Here is an 18148-nt window from a genome sequence, read left to right on the forward strand (position 1 = left end):
TTTGTGAATATTAGAAATTTGAAAATTAGAAGTTTGAATTTAAATTTTGTAGATATATTATATAATAATTTTATTAAAATAATTTAAGATTTTATTAAATAAATATGTTTTAATGAAATATATAAATTTAAATAGTTAATAAGTTGTATGAAATAATTGTGAGTTCCATAATAATAACTAAAAATATTAATAAATAAATATTTATTGAGTATATATATATATATATAATATTATGTTAATGTTGAAATAATATTTAATAAATATATTAAAAATATATATTATATTTTTTGGGGAATCCCCGCGGGGCACGGGGCCGGGGAATCCCCGAGGGGAGCGGGGCGGGGATTCCCGTGGGACGGGAGACCATTCCCGCCCCCGCCCGCCTGGCTAGGCGGGAGGACTTTTTTCCCCGCCTCCCCGCCCTGCAGGGGGACGTTCGGGGAATCCCTCGCCCGTTGGGGCGAGGGCTCCCAGGGATCGGGATTCCCCGCCCCACCCCCATTCCTAACTTCAATTAAACTAACAAGAGCAAACACAGAACAAACACCCAAAGCGACAAAGACACACCACAAAAAGTGATACAAGGACTACGTACCAAAAACAGACCACCTGAGGATACAAGGCCATCCTCCAGACCATACAAATAACAAACACTATCCCGCAGCCAGAACAAGTGCCTCCTCGGCAGCAGCGTCCTCCCTAGTCGAGCACCCCCTCGAACCAAGAAACTCAAGGTTATGCTTGACATTAGCCATGTACTCCACCCCCACCAAGGGTGCCTTCCTTCCATCCTGAAAATGTGTCCCATCTAATATAGCCAAGGCTACGAATGGCCAAACAACAATTGGAAGAGGAATAAAACACCAGCCCACTTCACAAATCAGAAAAGAATTAACAAAAACTAGGCTGACATTAACACTAGCAGTAGCTTGGCCCATCAATAAATCTAGCCCAAGAACAATCAAAAGTGGATCTCCAATCCACTCAAAGCGTCACGTGAGGCAACCTGCGGCCCCCAAGATCCCGTGGTCAAAAACCTCAACCAGCTGTTGGGCGCCACCTGTAGGCCTCACATAATCCTGCAGAGTTATTGCACTCTCGACACAACACTGCCTCGAGATCTGCGACCGCTCTAAATCCCAACTCTTTGACTGACTACGCTCGGGGAACTGATCCCGCTTCCGACCGTCGGTCCGACCAACGTCACCATCCTCTCCGATCCAACCAGCGTCACCATCCTCTCGGGTCATCGCCACCCGAGCAGAGCTCAATTGGAGAAGCACGTCTCCAGCACTGTGGGAGCAAGGCTCCACTATCTCAGGCAGTCCACAAGGAATCGCCGAGCCGCCGTTGTGGGAGCAAAGCTCAACCACCTCCGGCAGCACACCAGCAATCCTGAGGCCCTGCCCCCAACCTGAGCAAGGCATGACTGGATAAACACTTCTCCATCACTGTGGGAGCAAAGCTCCACCAATTTCGGCCGAACACCAGACAACAATGGGCTTCCGTCGTGGGAGCGGAGCTCAACCACCTCTGGCGACTTTCCCGGCAGTCCTAAAGCCCCGCTGCCAACCACTCCGGCATGGGAGCCCCGCCCCACGCTCGCGCCAAGTGGCCTGTCCTCCATTCCGCCATCGAGGAGACCAAGGTCCATACTGACGTGGGAGCCCCGCTCCACCATAACCTCAACTAGACCATCTTCCACCCCCACCTCGCGAGAGCCAAGCTCCACCGCCGCACACTTCCCAGGAAAGTAGACGAACTCATCTACAACCTCTAACAGCTCCACGATGGCCTCCCCACCGCCTTCTTCAACCCTATGAAAAGCATCCACGCTCAACTCTGATGATGCACACTCCACCCCAAACAGCGAATCCAAGGTTAAGACGTACTCACCCTCATCTTCCTCCTCGCCAACATCCTCAAGGTGACGAGGAGAGAGACACAAAGGTACGAAGACCGGCCGGTCATCTGGGTCGAAGGTGAGACGAACGTCGCTACCCATCCTCTCCCCTTTTAATATTTATTGTTCTTGAGAAAAATGAAAAAGAGCACACTTGTTCATTAATTTCTGAAAATTCATCAATAATTTTGTATGTTTTTTCAAAATTTAATTTCTGATTTGAGTAAATTTTTAAAAATTCTTACATATTTAATCTTTCCATAAATCTTTTTATTGGAAAATTTATATGTGAGTGATATTGCACATATAGCCAATGGCCTTTGGGTCAATTGGCATCGGGTCCATTGGGTAAGGTATTTATTTCGGAGAGAACCCGGGATCGAACCTCATAGCCTACTCAAAGTGAGAGTATGTGAGTCGGCGTTGAGATTTGCTCCCCACACGTGCACGTTCCTGTGTTATGGTGCTTGTCACCTTTCTCAAAAAAAAATAAATAAATAAATAAATAATTGCACATATATGTGCATCAGGGATGTCTCTAAAGTAATTTATTGCATCATTATTTAAACGACTGCTATTTTTGATGCTAATTCTCTCACTCTTTGCAATCAGAGTTTTTATTTATAGTGAAAAGTGATCACACAGTGGTTGTTATATTTGATTTAATGCCCACAATATAAATATTTCTATATTTTAAATATAAGAATGGCTGTAAATAACCACCTCTCAATTTATAATTAGTTGAATATCTTATATAATTTGGGTATAATTTGGAAACTTTCAGATTTTTTTTTTAAGAATAAATATATATATATATATATAGGAACTTTACTTTGATTTTTTAAAAAATATTTATAGAAATTTTTAACTACTTATTTATTTCAAAATAAATAAATTTAAAAGGAGCATACAAAATAAAATACATTTTTAAAATATACTAATTACCTATTTTTCAGAGTAAAATGTTATTATGACCCTTACTAACACTAACAGGACATAAATGTAATTAACTAACTCAAGAGGGGGGTTTTACGCAATTTAAATATTTAACAGGGGTGTCTACGTAAATAATCCCATCTTCTACTGCTATAAGTCTATAACCACCTCTCACCATCACCACCTCCCCAACCTCTCTCTTGCTCCTCCTCGTTGTCCTCTAATGGAGAAGAGTAGATCGTTTCCGAAGTACTCATCGTCCTATTCCGGCAGGTTCGGCTACGAAGAACGCGCCAAATCCTACAGCTTCAACGGCCCAAACGGCAAGCATGAAGGTTTTGCCAGCTCCGGCGACCCAGAGCTCAAGAGGAAGCGCCGGATCGCATCGTATAACATGTTCGCCATGGAAGGCAAGCTGAAGTCCTCCTTCCGCACCGGCTTCAAGTGGATCAAGACCAAGTTCTCCGATGCTCGCTACGGCGGCGTCTGATGCCTTGCTTGTGTTTGTGAAAATTACTCAAAGGGATTGGATTCACAAGGTTGGTTTTTGTTTGGTTTGGTTGCGCGCAAAGTGTTTGTGAAAATTACTCAGAGAGTTTCACAGGGTTTGGTTGTTGTTTGGTTTGTTTGCTCTCAAAGTGTTTGTGAAAATTACTGAGAGTTTTTTAGAGGTTGACTCTGGTTCTGAAGGTGTTTGTGATTATTACTGAAAGGGTTTTCACTGTGAAAATGTAAATAGTGTTGTGAATTTGTTTTGTTTGGTTTGGATTTTTTTGGTTTTATATATAATGAATATTGATTAAATAAATAAATAAATATTTTTTATTACATATTTCGACAAGTCATGTCAGGAGCGGTGTGATCGGTTAAAAAACCATTGCGTATCAACATGCTTAATCAATCAACCATTGGATAGTCCAATGGTTCAAATTCCCTGACACTACTCTATGTACTATTTATATACTATTTATCCGAGATTTTTATATTATTTTTATATTATATATATATACTGTATATTCAGATTTCAGTACTGTTCGATATTGTTTATGTCTAAAAAAAAGGCACTTGTCGTCTACTATTATAAAAAAGACATACTTAAGAAAAAAAAATATTTATAAAATAGAAATTTAAGTAAAATTTTAATTATAAAAATATTTTGAACTACCTTATCCAAATTTGAAACACCATCTTGTCAATTTTTTTTTAAAAAAAAAACAATGTTTGGATCCAACGTTACTTGTTTGACAGCACAAAATTGTTGTAATATTTTTTTTTACTTGTCCGACATAGAAAAATAAAATCTACGATGTATTTGGCAGACACATCAGCAAGCCCTCACCGAAATTATCTCAGTGCCCTCTCGTTGAAAGGAAATAAAACCGAGGTATTCAAATTGATACAAATTGAAATTAAGTGTTCAAAATGAAATAAATACATACTTAAGTACGTACAGTACAAAATAACCCTTGTGGAAAGGTTTAAAAATAGCATCATAAATAGTAATACTACTTGAAACCATGTCCATGCATCCAAAATTAGTTGGGCGAGTTTTTGTTTTATATTTTTTGTTAAAGGGAGTGTAAATCACCTTCAACAGTTGAAAGTTATAATTGGGTAAATTGCTGTTATTATGATGACCGGATGGTTCAGATTAACAAAATATACAATTTTTTTAGTATTTATATCACTGTTTACAATACTATTTAACGCTACATGTTAATTTTTGATTTCACTATTTATAAAGATGGATAATTTACAACTATTGGATTCAAATCTATCTGTTTACAATCCAATAGGAGGAACGTATGTAAAAAGACCAATCCTCCATATATATATATAATTTATTATAAAAAATTGGAAATTTCAATATAATTAACATAATTTATAGGGGCTGATGTGTAAAAATCCAGACACAAATATAGATAAAAAAATCCCGCCTAGAGTATCAGCTTATCTACCATCCATGCCATTCACAGTAGTATTACTTCCGAGCTCGACGCCGGCGATGGCCACCACGCCGGTGGTGAAGATCGCCGCCTCTCCATCGATCCTCACCTTGAGGTTTCCCCGGAAACCTCTTCTCATCCCTTCCGACACCGGCGTCTTCAGAAGACCTTCATCGTTGCGGCTACGTCGCATCCGATCCACCGCCGTCGCTTCTTGGCTTCAGGATTCCGGCGCCACCGTCGCCGTTTTGTCCGGAGCTTACTCCCTCGTCCTCTCCTTTGATTTCCTCACCAAGATGAATCTCATCGAACAGGTCCCGTTCGTTCACCCTTTTTGGCTTTCAAGTTTGGATCTTATGCTTATCTCTCTATTTGCTCACATTTATGTGAAATTTTGGATTCAAAGCAATGGATTTCATGTGGAATTTGATTTGGTGCTTTCGCCCTTACGGATTACGTAGAATTCTAGTGATTTTTCTCTCCAATTTCTCTGTGAATAAGATCGTTTGGGACTTTAGTATACGAATTGCATCTATGAACATCAAATCATGTCCATCATCTGGTTTTTCTAGAATTTTAGCAAATTAACTTTCAAAATATTATCTTGTTGGCATTCCTAGAAATCCAAAGAATTCCAGAGACTAGAATGACATGTTTATTTATTTATTTATTTTTTCAGATGCACCCACTTGTTAAGGTTTGTTTATGTTTTGCCTGCTTTGAAATTGTAATTGTGGTTCTTTATTTAGTGTATATTTAATGTATTTTTGCATGATTGTTGACCTTGATGTAAATAATAACACTCCAGTAATTTTTTGCCTGGATTTATTAGTCATACTTCATTGTTGATTCTGATTCAAGCTAAGAACTTCAAAATTGAATCTGCATCTGTGTCAATTTCACCCTGGTTTTATTATTCCTTCCACCTGAGTCTGTGATGCTTGTGTTAGTGTTTTGTAGTCTTTTCAACTTAAGCTTACACTTATTTCCACTAAGCTTGACATGCGTTGGACAAGTTCGGAACCAAGTACGTCAACTTGTGGATTTTTATTTGGAGTTCCATGATAGTGATCATGAAGCTTCATTCTGGTTTCACTGAAGGAAGTACACAAGCTTCCTTTCTAATTTGTCTAGTTAAACTCGTCTTCTTTTGTGAGAGACCAGTAATGCGTTATTTTACTTATTTCGCTGATGTGCTTAGTTCTAAATCAGTTGTGCTCTATTTTTAGAAACTCTCATTTGGATTCTCGTCCAGTTCTCAACATGGCCTAATTCTCCCTTTTTGCCTGTTTGTTCTGGTGGATGACATAATTCTGTATTTACCACTGTCTGAACATGTGATTAAGTGTTAATGCTAATAGTTGCTATTTTGCATGATGTACATGGAAAATATGATGAGGTTAGTACTTGTTAAAGATGAATCCTTTTTGTTTATAGACATAACTATCTGTCTTTCTCTAAATATACTCCTTGGTCTTTAGGAAGTATATAGGTTATGTGAACTTCATCTGCTGAACAGGGATTCACACTCCTCACCTTCTGACTTCTTTCCAGCTTGTATATAGTTCTACATTCTAAAGTCACAAAGATCATGAAGTTGACTGATTTTACAGAAGGTTGTTAATGACCTAATGACTGGCCATGATTTATTTTTTTATTTTTTTTTATTTTTTATTTCTATTGTTTTAGCTGAACAGGCCAAAGCCATTTTGATTTAAAACCTTTCACCTTTGTGGCACAAATGAAACATGGTTAAGGAGAGACTATTTGGAAGAAAAGCCATCACACAACATAAAGTGCACATGCGCGCGCGCGCGCACACCTGCAACTACAGAAACCAAAGAAAGGGGGCAGCTCATAAAAAATAATCCAGTTTAGGTTCGAAATCAACAAATCAAATATAAGCAAACCCGAAATAAAGGATATATACCCGTGCCGATCTTCTTCATAAGGGAACCCAGTCTTCATTTTCATCTATCAAAATTGTAGATAATGTGCTAATTCTTTTATTGCTTTTGAGATATATGAGATGCGCACCATTGCTGACTAGATGATTTCATTTACACTCTTGCATTTCTGGCCTTATAGAAAATAACAGATGGTTACTCCAAACATTTTAGTCACAGATAAAAACATGACGAGGCGCTAAGATGTTATCAATACACAATTCATATCCTTTCAGTGGCTTAAAAAAAAAAAATAAATAGAAAGTCTTTAGCTATCATAACTATTAATATTGCCTTTCCTTTCTTTGGGAACCCCCCCTTGAATTCGTCTTACTCATTCAATTTTAGATCAGAACTTGAGCAGAAAGCTTGTTCATGTTTTGTCAGGGGTTCTCTTTATGTCTTCCTGGCCAATTTTCAGGTATATTCTTTGAGTTAATTTTCTGTTATTTTCATGCCTTCTGGTCAATTTGTCCACTAATTTAGTTATGTTTTGCTCTTAGCTCCACAACAGAGGCACGCTATTTCGCTGCTATAGTTCCTTTCATCAATTGCTTAAGACTAGTCAGCTATGGTCTAGGCCTTTTTACTAATGAAGATCTAATAAAATCAGTTACACGAGAAGGAAAACCCGAGTAAGATCCTAATCCCATCTATCCATTGTCCCTTTTTAAATGTGCTTGCATTGTATTTATACCATGTTACACAGAGAATTGCTTCAAGGACCTTTGTGCTACGTTCTGGTTCTGCTAGTCTGTACATTGTTCTTTTGGCATCAATCTCCAATTGGCATTGTGTCCATTGCAATGATGAGTGGTGGCGATGGTAATGGCTTCTTCTGTGTTTTCTGATTTCTTTAGACCTTCCCGGTAAATTATCTTCGTGTGGCAGGATTTGCTGATATTGTTGGAAGAAGGTTTGGAACACTAAAACTTCCATACAACAAACGAAAAAGCTGGATCGGTAGCATTTCCATGTTTACATTTGGGTTTCTTTTCTCCATCGGGTAATATACTGAAATCTTACTCAAAATGGATTGAAATATTTCGGTTGTTACTAATATTTGTCGATGTTCAACTTATAGAATGCTCTACTACTTCTCAATCTTCGGGTATCTCCATTTGGAATGGATGCCAGTGATAAAAAAAGTAGCTATTATTTCGTTTGCCGCTACCATGGTGGAGTCTCTTCCAATTGATGAGGTTGTTGATGATAATATCTCTGTTCCTTTGTCAAGTATGCTTACAGCCTTTCTAGTTTTTGGACATTGAAACAGTTCATTGGTGTGTTTATTAGGGAAGAATCCTTCTTTTTATCTAAAAATAAATTTTGAGATGTTTGAGAAATTGATCTTTGTGTTGAAATTTTCTTTACTTGTCCTTTTGTCTAGTCAATCAATGTTTTACTGGATTGATTTTTAATGTGAGATATATGTTCATTGCCATGGAAATCTGTTTATATTTAAGGTATATGTTTATTGCTCAAAGTTTGTATTGATTATTAATTAAGTATATGTTTAAGAGGTCTTAATTAATCCATCACAAGACTTAATAGGTCTTAGTATATATATATATATATTATAAATAATTTAAAGGGAAAATATATATATAAAAAGTTGAGAATATTATGAAAGATTTAAAAACTATCTTGTATATTATTAAACAATAATAGGACTTCAAGGGTGTATATGAATCTTTATGGCTTATGTGTAATGTGTAATTTCAAAATTTTGAGATATATATATATATATATATAAATATAACTCAAAGAAAATATACTATTGAAATGAAGACAATTGAATGTGTAGGAAAAAAAAAAGAAGAAAACATTAATACAAAACTTTGGAGTAAATTTTTTTTGGGGTTACCCAGGTTTACCCTTGTTTCTTTTAGGTAACCCAACTTTAATTTGTATCAATGAGGATACCTAGGTTTGGTTTGTGTTACTCCGGCAGGCCACCCTAAATAATCCGACGAACCTAAGCTGATGTGGCAACCAAACTTACACAGTCAACATGCAAAACTTGTGCTTCATGCCAAGCTGGACAAATCACATTAAAGGTGTCATTCAAGTCAGCCAATGGAGACAACTCAGCATTCCTCGTCAGCCGGAGGTAGTGTGTTCTGGAAAAAGCCACGGACACATTATCAGGGTCCCTCATCTCGAGAAAGGCAGAGGGAGACAAGAGACAAGCTTCTTTCTTCTCCACCTGGTCTGAAAGGAAGCCAAAAGAGGGCTTTTTTCTTCTCCACCTGGTTTGAAAGGAAGCCAAAAGAGGGTTTTGAGGGTTTTAGTGGTGACGACCAAACATCTCCGCCAGGGTAACGGAAGTGAAGGTCATTGCAGCCGGAAAAAATAGAGGAAGCTGATATTGGTGTAGATGGCCGTAAACTGGGAGATACGGCATGAGTGGAATGAAGCCCCCAAGTACAGTAAGTGCCCTCTTCTAACCCCCTTCACATGAGTGGTAGAAGATTAATTTAATGATGGGTGGTTTTTTTTCTGTGAAATTGGTTTGTTCTTTTTGTTTAGTTATGAGATTGTGAGGTTGTTATGAAATTTTTAGTTACTTTTATGGACGAGAGGTTGTTTATTTTGTGTTAGTGGTGAAATTAATAACCCTCTGTCATTGTTAACTATTTTGGATTTTTTTTCTATGTGTATATAATGAGGTTATCATGTGGTTTTTTATTACTTGAGTTAATGGAGGCACTTTCACTTGTTCTAGCAATTTAAATAATAAGTTATTAATTCTGAAGTTGTTTGATTATGAGGTTGTTATGTGTAATTGGTTAGTTTTTTTTTTTCTCATTGTTGACTGTTTTGGAACATTTTCATGTGTATATAATGCAGTCATCATCATGTGGTCTTTTATTAATAGAGTTAATGGAAACAATTTTACTTGTTTTAGCAGTTGGAGTAATAAGTTATCCATTGTAAAGTTGTTTAATTTTGAGGTTGTTCTGTGTAATTGGTTGGACTTTTTGTTTACTGAGATTATGAGGTTGCTATGGATTTTTACTTAGATGGGTTCCACTATAAGAGAAAGGACAAGAGTCATAGCAGCCATCAAGGGGGTAACATTGCCCATCAGTCTAATGGGATTCTTTAGGCCTACATGATAGTAAGAAAATTAGAACTTGTAGAATAAAAACTTCCACAAGAATCAAAATTTGCTACGACAATGCAACTCCATAGAAGGATGCAAAAAGAGCAAAATACACTTGTTAAACAAGCATGATCAGAAACCCAGAACTGGGTGGGGCAATAGATTAAATTACATCACCGAAAATTAAAAAGAAGCCAAAGTCAGCACATGTTACATAAAAAGATTGAATAGCTAGCTAATTGCACATATCTTTAAACAACTATTTTTTAATTGATATAAAAAACCAAAGTAGGTATGGCATAATAAAAACAAGAAAGTAATGGCTATACCTGCAAAAGAATCTGATGTGAGGTTGTTTATTTAGCATTAGTAGTGATACAATAGTGAGGTTGTTTATTTAATTCCTTTTTTGGATGTGAGGTTGTTTATTTAGCATTAGTAGTGAAATTAGTAATCCTTTATCATTGTTTACTGTGTTAGATTTATTTTTTCCTGTGTATATAATGAAGGCAAAGGTGTGCTATTTTATTAATTGAGTTCATGGAATTAGTACTTGTTCTAGCAGTTTTTACTTGTTTTACTTGTTCTTAATTTTGTGAAGTTGTTTAATTATGAGGTTCTTATGAAATTTTAAGTAAATATGCTTGTTGTGGTTCATAATTGTAGTTGTTTTGGTAGTTTCTATTCCTTTTGGTGGTTCACATTTAAATTACATATGATTGTACCAGATGATGATGCTGAGTTATTTTCCATAAGAATGCATTACAAAGTTGGTGAAATGGAAGGAATAGCAGGGTATATTGATTATTGTTGTTCTGACCAAATATCGAAGATAGAACTCCTAGCAATGGCAAGAGAGTTGAATTTGGAGGTTGATGGTTGTTCTATATGGTGGCTGGACACAACAAGCATTGATAGAGGGTACAAAGAAGTTAAAACTGACCTAGATGCTCTAAAAATGGCAAATTCAGTAGGGTGCAGCAGAGAGATGTGTGTTTGTGTGAGACTGCCTTGCAGTGGAACACCATTGGCCCATGACTTAGGCAGCATTCCTGTGAGTAATGAAGGTGTGGGGCTTGTTGAATGTAGTATGGTTGCTTGTATAAATTATGTGGGTGAGGAGGAAGAAGATGTTACACATGATGATGAGAACTTGGAGGACATTTTAATTAGGGGACATGGCAGAAGTAGTGATAGAGATGAAACATGTAACTTTGAGGACTCAGATTATAATTTCAGTGATGATGGTGTGGAGGAAGAGATTTTTAATGATTGTGGTTCAAGACCAAATGCTGATATTGGTGGTGAAGCTACAGAAGTAGATGATGGTGACCTTGTAGGATCTGACTATGCTAATTCAGATGGTTTTCAGTCCTACTCTTCAACAGATGAAGAGGATGCGACCCCTCTTAAACCTAAGTATTCTGAGTTCAATGAGGAGGTTGACATGAGGAATCCACAGTTTAGAATTGGAATGAAATAGGATAGTATTCCCTCCCAAGAGGAGGAAGGTATGGTTACCAACAGGAGTTGGATCCTCTGCAGGCCTAGGTGCATGTGCAGGTGATACTTACAGGAAGGCACCTTGATGGGATCAACTAGCATTTATTTGTTTATGTATTTTGGAAAACTGCAGCACCTCGGAAATTTTTGTAAAGTTGCAGCTATGACTAAATTTTTGTAAAGATGCAACTCTTCTAAAATTTTTGTAAAACTGCAGCTCTTCTAAAATTTTTGTAAAGCTGCATCTATTCTCAAATTTTTGTAAAATTGCAGTTGTTTTAAAACTTCTGTGAACTGTTACAGGCTTGCAACTGTTCTGAAACTTTTTTTGTATGTATCCAGCCTACTTAAATGTGGATTTTCAGTTATTTTTCAAAAAGAACCATAGGTTTCAAAATACAACATAAGGAAGTTTGCAGTTTAAGTTAAACTTGCATTTCTAATTTTTTAAAGAACCTGCAGCTACTGTAAGGGTTCTAGCTTTTGTAAAGCTGCAATTTTTTGTAAAACTTCTGAGAAACCTGTAACTTTAATGCAAGGAATTGTATTTTTATTTTTATTTTTATGTTTTTTTCGAGATTACATTTATATCTTACTTCATTATATCTAAAGTTGTTGCTACTTCTTTCTTCATGTGCAACAGCTATAAGAAGTTTGTTTTTATAAATAAATATGAATTCTCTTTTTTATTTGTATTCTAGTTAAATCTTACAAATTTGACCATTCAAAGAGTTATCTAAAGAGTTGCAAGGATCATCCTGCTATTGCTTTTCTACATGTGCAACTACTACGAGAAGTGTGTTTTTTTAAATAAATCTGCAACTTATGCAGATAAGAACCATAATAGTGTTGCATTCCCATTACACCCACCCATGCTTACAAGGGAATAAACCAAAGGCTCGCATGAGAACATCAGATGTGAACCCGATTAACAAATCATCCCAATTTTTACAAATAAAACCATATTACAAAATTTATAAATTTTGCTTTATAATTATTAGCAATATCCCCTTGTCGATGAGCCTTTGTAGGTGACTCCATCCCTATGCTTTCCTTGCACTGGTTCACTCGTTGATGTTTTTGTGCGAAATGTAGTGCACTCATCTTTCAATATGATGCATAGCATCCTCCTCTTCCCCTACTGCAAAACCTAGATGAGAGGAAGAAGAAAAGAAGAAGAACACCCAGATGATGTGGAAAGCTAACTCGGCTTTATTTGGCTGAAGCGGACGAGCGAAACCAGATGTACTATCCAGCATGGCATGAAGCACAAGTTTTGCATGCTGACTGTGTAAGTTTGGTTGCCACATCAGCTTAGGTTCGTCGGATTATTTAGGGTGGCCTGCCGGAGTAACACAAACCAAACCTAGGTATCCTCATTGATACAAATTAAAGTTGGGTTACCTAAAAGAAACAAGGGTAAACCTGGGTAACCCCAAAAAAAATTTACTCCAAAACTTTGGGTCAATATTTCATTATTTTCTTTTTCCTCTATTCCAGGCTTCTAAAACAGTATAATGTTTTTTTATAATAATAAGGTAAAAATACAAGGGTCTTTTTGAAAACTAGCCATGAAAGTTATCGGGCACGCCCTATAACTGTAAGAACACATCCAAACCCGATTAGAATAGTATTGGATTCGGATCTCGTTATCGGGTTTCGGAGCTCCGATAGTGATCCCAGGCGCCCAGCACCACATACCAAAGAAGCTGGAATTGGATATCAATGGCGGAGAGCCAGAGGAGCAGAGAAGGAGATGAGGATAATGAGGGCTGGCGGCGTTGTGGTGTGCCGAGGTCCCTGCGCTTCAGCGCTGCGCGCGTTCCGGATAAAGCCTTCTATCCGATGCTTATCTTCTTCTTCTACTGCCGTCACCACCACCACTACCACCTTTGGTACTCCTTTTCTCACTTTCTGTATCTGATTTGAGGTCCTTGTTTTTTGGTATCTCTATACGAGTTTGATTGCTGTTTTGTTGTGTTTTAGAATGAATTCTAGCTCTTTTTCAATTTGGTAGGCTTTCGATTGACTGTGATGTTATATTATCTTATTTTTTTAAGATAAGAGTTCGGATTTTTCTAACAAAGAAACAAGTTTTTGTGTGAAAGCAAGGATTTGTTTGTGTTCCTTTCAAGTTTAACGGTGTGTAGAAAAGAAAAAAATGGTTTTTTTTTTCCAATTATTTTTGAATACAAAGTTGGGAGTTGTGTGTGATTTGTTTATCGAGTATTTTTACCCCTTTCTGTGTGTATTACTAATTAACCAAAATGTATTTGTGCCATTGTGCTTGATTTTTCATTGTTTGATATTGATGCAATGACATATTCAATTCTGCAGATTTGGAGTATATGATGAAAATGCTTTTGAGTTCCTTGTCTGTAACATTATAGTTTTGTGCAACCTTAGGAATTTGGTTTGATTTCCCTTTTTACATCTTTGGTTGCTCACTCCTTGATAGCATCGCACAATGACTTCTCCATTCACATCGCAATTGCTGCATTAGTTTATGGCCCTCCTTGCAAAATGTGCTCTCCTTTACAATATCTCATGGTGTATGCATCATATTGTTATTGACTCTGGAATGCTATATAATGTTACAGATAGAGCACGATCATCTAGGAAATTCCTCCTTTTAAGTGTGTTCCCATGTGAATCATCCCTGATTGTTTGTGGCATCGTATGCAGAGCATGGCTCTTTTATCAGAGATATTGCAGCAGCAAAACCTCCTGAGCATCTTAATTACCTACTGAATGTGCTACAAGCGAGCGGTACAGTTGATTTCTGTTCCAAATTCTTTATGATTTATGCTAAGATTTTCATGGTAAATATACATATATATATATGTATATATCATGAAATATTAAGTTATTCTTATTTGATCTCCTTGAGTGCTAAATGTTTGTTATATGGATTAAAAAAAAAGGTATATATTGTTTCCTGATTTTCCAGTATCTATGCTATACAAAAATTATTGTTGATTCACTTAGTGCAGTATGCATATTACATGTGTTCTTGAGATGGATGATGGAAGAGATGAGTTTGGAAAGTTGTAAATGTGTCGAGGGTATAGGTTAGTTACTTATTTTCTTTGGATGGATGCTGGAAGTAGATGAGTTTGGTGAGTTGTACATGTGACTGTGGGATTTGCACTATTTGGAGAAGGTAAGAACCATTATTCAGGTCATAATTGTTTTAAACCTGGAAACTGTTGGAGACTAATGTAGAAAGCCGATTGTATAAAATTGAATTGTCTCTCTGGAGCCAGATAACTATTCTAGGTTTTAATTTGGAGAATTATGAGCTGAAAGGAAAAGTTGCTAAAATTACAATGTGCACATCTAATTGTAATGCCGCTTTTCCTTGTGGGCATTGTTTACTACAAGAGTACTACTCGTGGACCATGTATTGGAGAAATGTGAATTCATCATAGATATAAAAGTCCATGTTAAGAGAAATAAGATTTTCCATATTAGGTCATCACATGGGCTCCATTAGAATGATGACTTCATGTTCCTCTCACAATTCAAGATAAGAAAGGCTAGATTTTGCCAGATCTTTTTAGCCATAAGTTTGAAAAGCCAGGTTTGTCTTATTAACATGGATTCATAACTGGATTTCTATTCTTACACTTGACTCATGATTGTTGGAAAGTCCTGTAAGATCAATTGAACTTGACTACTGTTTGGGTTATAAACATCTAAATTTGCTTTTAATGATCATTAAATGTTTAATGGTATTGTCTGCTGAGATATATCTATGGTCTAAATTTTTATTCTTATTCCTAATTGTTCTGGTAGGTGAAACAATTGCTTCTCCTGGAGCCAGAGAAGGGCTGTTTCCCCTTGTTATTCCTCTTTCAATAAATCCATCAGGTTCAACGACAAACTCTAGCATTTTCAGAACTTGGTGTTATAGCTTAATGAAAATTCTAAATTCAAATGTCACCACTAAAAGGCTTTCAATGGGATTTATATAGGGGCTTTGACATCATTTCTAAGGTGGCCAACAGCTCCACCTGGGTATGTTATTGATAGTTTCATTGTTTATCCTCTCTACCTGTTCTTTTAAATTTGGTTCTTAACTGGATACATGAAATTTAGCAAGAGTATTAATATCTTTCATGCAGAATGGAGATGCCTATTGTGGAAGTTCATCAGCATGGTGTTTGGCTCTTAGCGAAGAATGTAAGATATACAACTCTGTTTTTATAACACTCAAGCATGAACACTGGCATCTGATTTAATCTGACTTGATTATAAGTTTCTAAAATGTCAGAAAAAAGTGTATTTGTTTGATTTGAGCAAGTTTTTGAGCTATGGACATTGTCATTCAAGACTTGCAGTTCAATGGCTTTTAGTTGAACATGGTTAATTTCTTATTTTCTGCATCCTCCTCATAGATACATTCACTGCAAAAGTAGAGTTCCAAGTACACTAGCCATCACAGTGTGTCGTGCATCTGGAAGGGCAAATGAAATCTATGCTTCTCACAACTATTGATTCCGGTTTTTCGGTGTTGCAGACAGATCAGTACATACATAGAATGCTGGTTGAGGAGGATGCTAATGTTGCCAAAGGAAGTATTAACAAGTTATGCGATGCCACATCAGATGCTGGCAAAAAGCTTTACACAAAGGGTGATTTTATGGAGTCTAGTATTACTGATCTGGATGTCTATATTTTGAAGAAGGTAAGTGGAAATTAGGAAAACTAAATTACTGCTTTGTGCTTATGCTCAAGATTGTCTTTGCAATAAAATGTTCTTTCAGGTTGGTTTGTTTCCAGATGTTATTGAGAGAAAGGTGGCACGCCATTTTGAGAAAGGGGACCATGTATGATTGACTGCTATCTGATCTCAGTCTTGATAAAGTTTCTATGTGAACTTTACGATTTTCTTCCCTTTTCTTTTTTGAAGGTATCAGCAATGGTAACCGGTGAATTCTATACCAGGGGCCACTTTCCTGGATTTGGACGGCCATTTGTGTTCAACGCAGAGATTTTGCTGAAGTTCGTAATGGTCTTTAGTAATTTATTTTGAAAAACACAATTTCAAGTACTTACAGATATATCAATCCAATCAGTATGTGTGCATTTACCCGATTCAACCTTCTAGGGTTGGACGTAAGCTTGAAGCAAAAGATGCAGCAAGGGGGGCATTAAAGTCTCCTTGGTGGACATTGGGATGCAAATACCATGTATGAGCAAAATTTCTCCGGGATAACATTCTTCTTTACTCTTAACTGAAGATTTGTGCAATTACTGATTATGAATGGTTTGACTCTCCTGGTCAGGAGGTTGCGGAGATTGCACAGTGGGATGATGAGCAAATTGAATTCATAAAGGAGAAGGTGAGCAAAGACGGTAAGCTTGAAGATTTGAAGAAAGGAAAAGCACCTGAGCAGGTAAAGAGTTCTTTTGTTATGTCCAACTGTGACAATAGAATGCAAATGCTGACTAGAACAAACACCATAAAACCAACTGCATGTGCACTCACAAAGAAGGCAGTATTTATGCGGTCCGGTCAATTAAACATACAATTATGGCCGGAGAGAAGAATTTCACAGACTATATATTTTATACCAATTTGACCCTGGGACAAATAAGGAAATCAACTCATGCTGATTTGATCAAAGGCTAACTATTCAGCATAGGCCTTTTGCACATACAGCATACATAAAGTCGAACTATTCTGTATTTTCTTTGGACAAGGTCTTGTGTTAATTAAGTTCAAATACATGACACACATAAAGTTATGATATGTGGAAGTGACAAAAAATGGCAGTCACTTTGTGTTAGGATATAACTATAATACCATAATATTTGATCATGTGTACATGAGAAAGTGACATACTGAAACAAAGTTATTCCTTTTCTGAAAGATGTTTCGGTTCATAATACGCAGGTTTCCCTCGATGAAGCCGCATTTTTATTAGACTTGGCTTCTGTCGAAGGGACATGGACTGATAACGTTGATCGAATTGCAGAATGTTACAGAGAGGCTGGACTTTCAGATATTGCAAGGTTTGTACTGTACAAAGACTGAAGTTAATTACATCATATAGTTAGTTACTCTTCCTTGTTTTTCAGTTTTTTTGTTAATTTTCATTTTTATTGAATACTAAATTATTTCACATGTAAGGATACTTATTCTCTGTTTACTTTATGAATATAAAGTTATAAAAATATATATATATATATATATATAGTATTTTTATGTTAAATTTGTTAACTAAAAAAGTGCAGTAATTATTGTTCATGTTTCAAGGGTAAGGAAACAATCTCAACTTTTTATTGTTCTCTTTTTACCTTTCAATTGTCCTGGTGTTTAATCATCCTTCCTATGATTGGAACAAGTCCAATTATTGTTCCCTTTTACTATAGACTTTTTCTTTATTTTGAATTATAAATGCTATTTTTATATTAACTTTTAGCTTTTTATTTTCTTATAAGTTTGACATTAGTGAGAAAGCTAAAGAAAAAACACACAAAAAAACCCCCCTTATATTTTGTGTTTGAAAAATTAGAAATGTATTATTGAGTTATTTTTTTATTTTTTTTATTTTTTGTGTCAATTCAAATGATAGTTAAATTTTCATACACCCTTATAAAAATATATTATTATCATATATTCAATAGAAATGATATTTATGTGTTCAAGCCAGAAAGCATTAATATTTATAAATATATACAATGACACATAAATTTATTAGAATTATTAAAAAATTATTTCGCCATACTTTCTTTTCTAATCTCATGCTTAGATACATTGATTTAAAAAAAAATTTGATAAAACATAATTTGTGTT

General features: G+C 36.2%; 3 protein-coding genes across 6 annotated transcripts; all 3 read left to right on the top strand.

The window, feature by feature from the left end:
- The first annotated feature begins 3000 nt into the window (after window positions 1-3000).
- LOC120263766 lies at window positions 3001-3587 on the top strand. Its single transcript, XM_039271742.1, has one exon. The coding sequence runs from the start codon at window positions 3063-3065 to the stop codon at window positions 3327-3329; it is 267 nt and encodes an 88-aa protein (XP_039127676.1). The 5' UTR covers window positions 3001-3062; the 3' UTR covers window positions 3330-3587.
- Window positions 3588-4804: 1217 nt separating this feature from the next.
- LOC120263914 (probable phytol kinase 1, chloroplastic) lies at window positions 4805-11598 on the top strand. 4 transcript variants are annotated; one of them, XR_005537171.1, is made up of 8 exons: window positions 4805-5099; window positions 7085-7152; window positions 7235-7366; window positions 7441-7556; window positions 7623-7737; window positions 7816-7933; window positions 8686-9163; window positions 10569-11598. XR_005537171.1 is itself a non-coding variant. In XM_039271893.1 (7 exons), exons 1-7 carry the CDS (start codon window positions 4845-4847, stop codon window positions 8716-8718), a joined length of 837 nt encoding a protein of 278 aa, XP_039127827.1. In that variant the 5' UTR covers window positions 4805-4844; the 3' UTR covers window positions 8719-9415. The 4 variants fall into 4 exon arrangements, 3 of the variants coding, with proteins under 3 accessions (XP_039127827.1, XP_039127826.1, XP_039127828.1); XM_039271893.1 differs by lacking the exon at window positions 10569-11598 and having other exon boundaries at window positions 8686-9415; XM_039271892.1 differs by lacking the exons at window positions 8686-9163; window positions 10569-11598 and having other exon boundaries at window positions 7816-8077.
- A 1468-nt stretch (window positions 11599-13066) lies between these two features.
- Window positions 13067-17506, top strand: LOC120263913 (protein IN CHLOROPLAST ATPASE BIOGENESIS, chloroplastic). The gene is made up of 11 exons (XM_039271891.1): window positions 13067-13238; window positions 14029-14112; window positions 15142-15216; window positions 15321-15363; window positions 15471-15528; window positions 15866-16033; window positions 16113-16175; window positions 16259-16350; window positions 16457-16538; window positions 16635-16745; window positions 17246-17506. The coding sequence occupies exons 1-11, from the start codon at window positions 13100-13102 to the stop codon at window positions 17384-17386; spliced, it is 1056 nt and encodes a 351-aa protein (XP_039127825.1). The 5' UTR covers window positions 13067-13099; the 3' UTR covers window positions 17387-17506.
- The last annotated feature ends 642 nt before the right edge of the window (window positions 17507-18148 follow it).

The sequence above is a fragment of the Dioscorea cayenensis genome, chromosome 6 (assembly GCF_009730915.1).
Source record: "Dioscorea cayenensis subsp. rotundata cultivar TDr96_F1 chromosome 6, TDr96_F1_v2_PseudoChromosome.rev07_lg8_w22 25.fasta, whole genome shotgun sequence".
Classification (NCBI taxonomy): domain Eukaryota; kingdom Viridiplantae; phylum Streptophyta; class Magnoliopsida; order Dioscoreales; family Dioscoreaceae; genus Dioscorea; species Dioscorea cayenensis.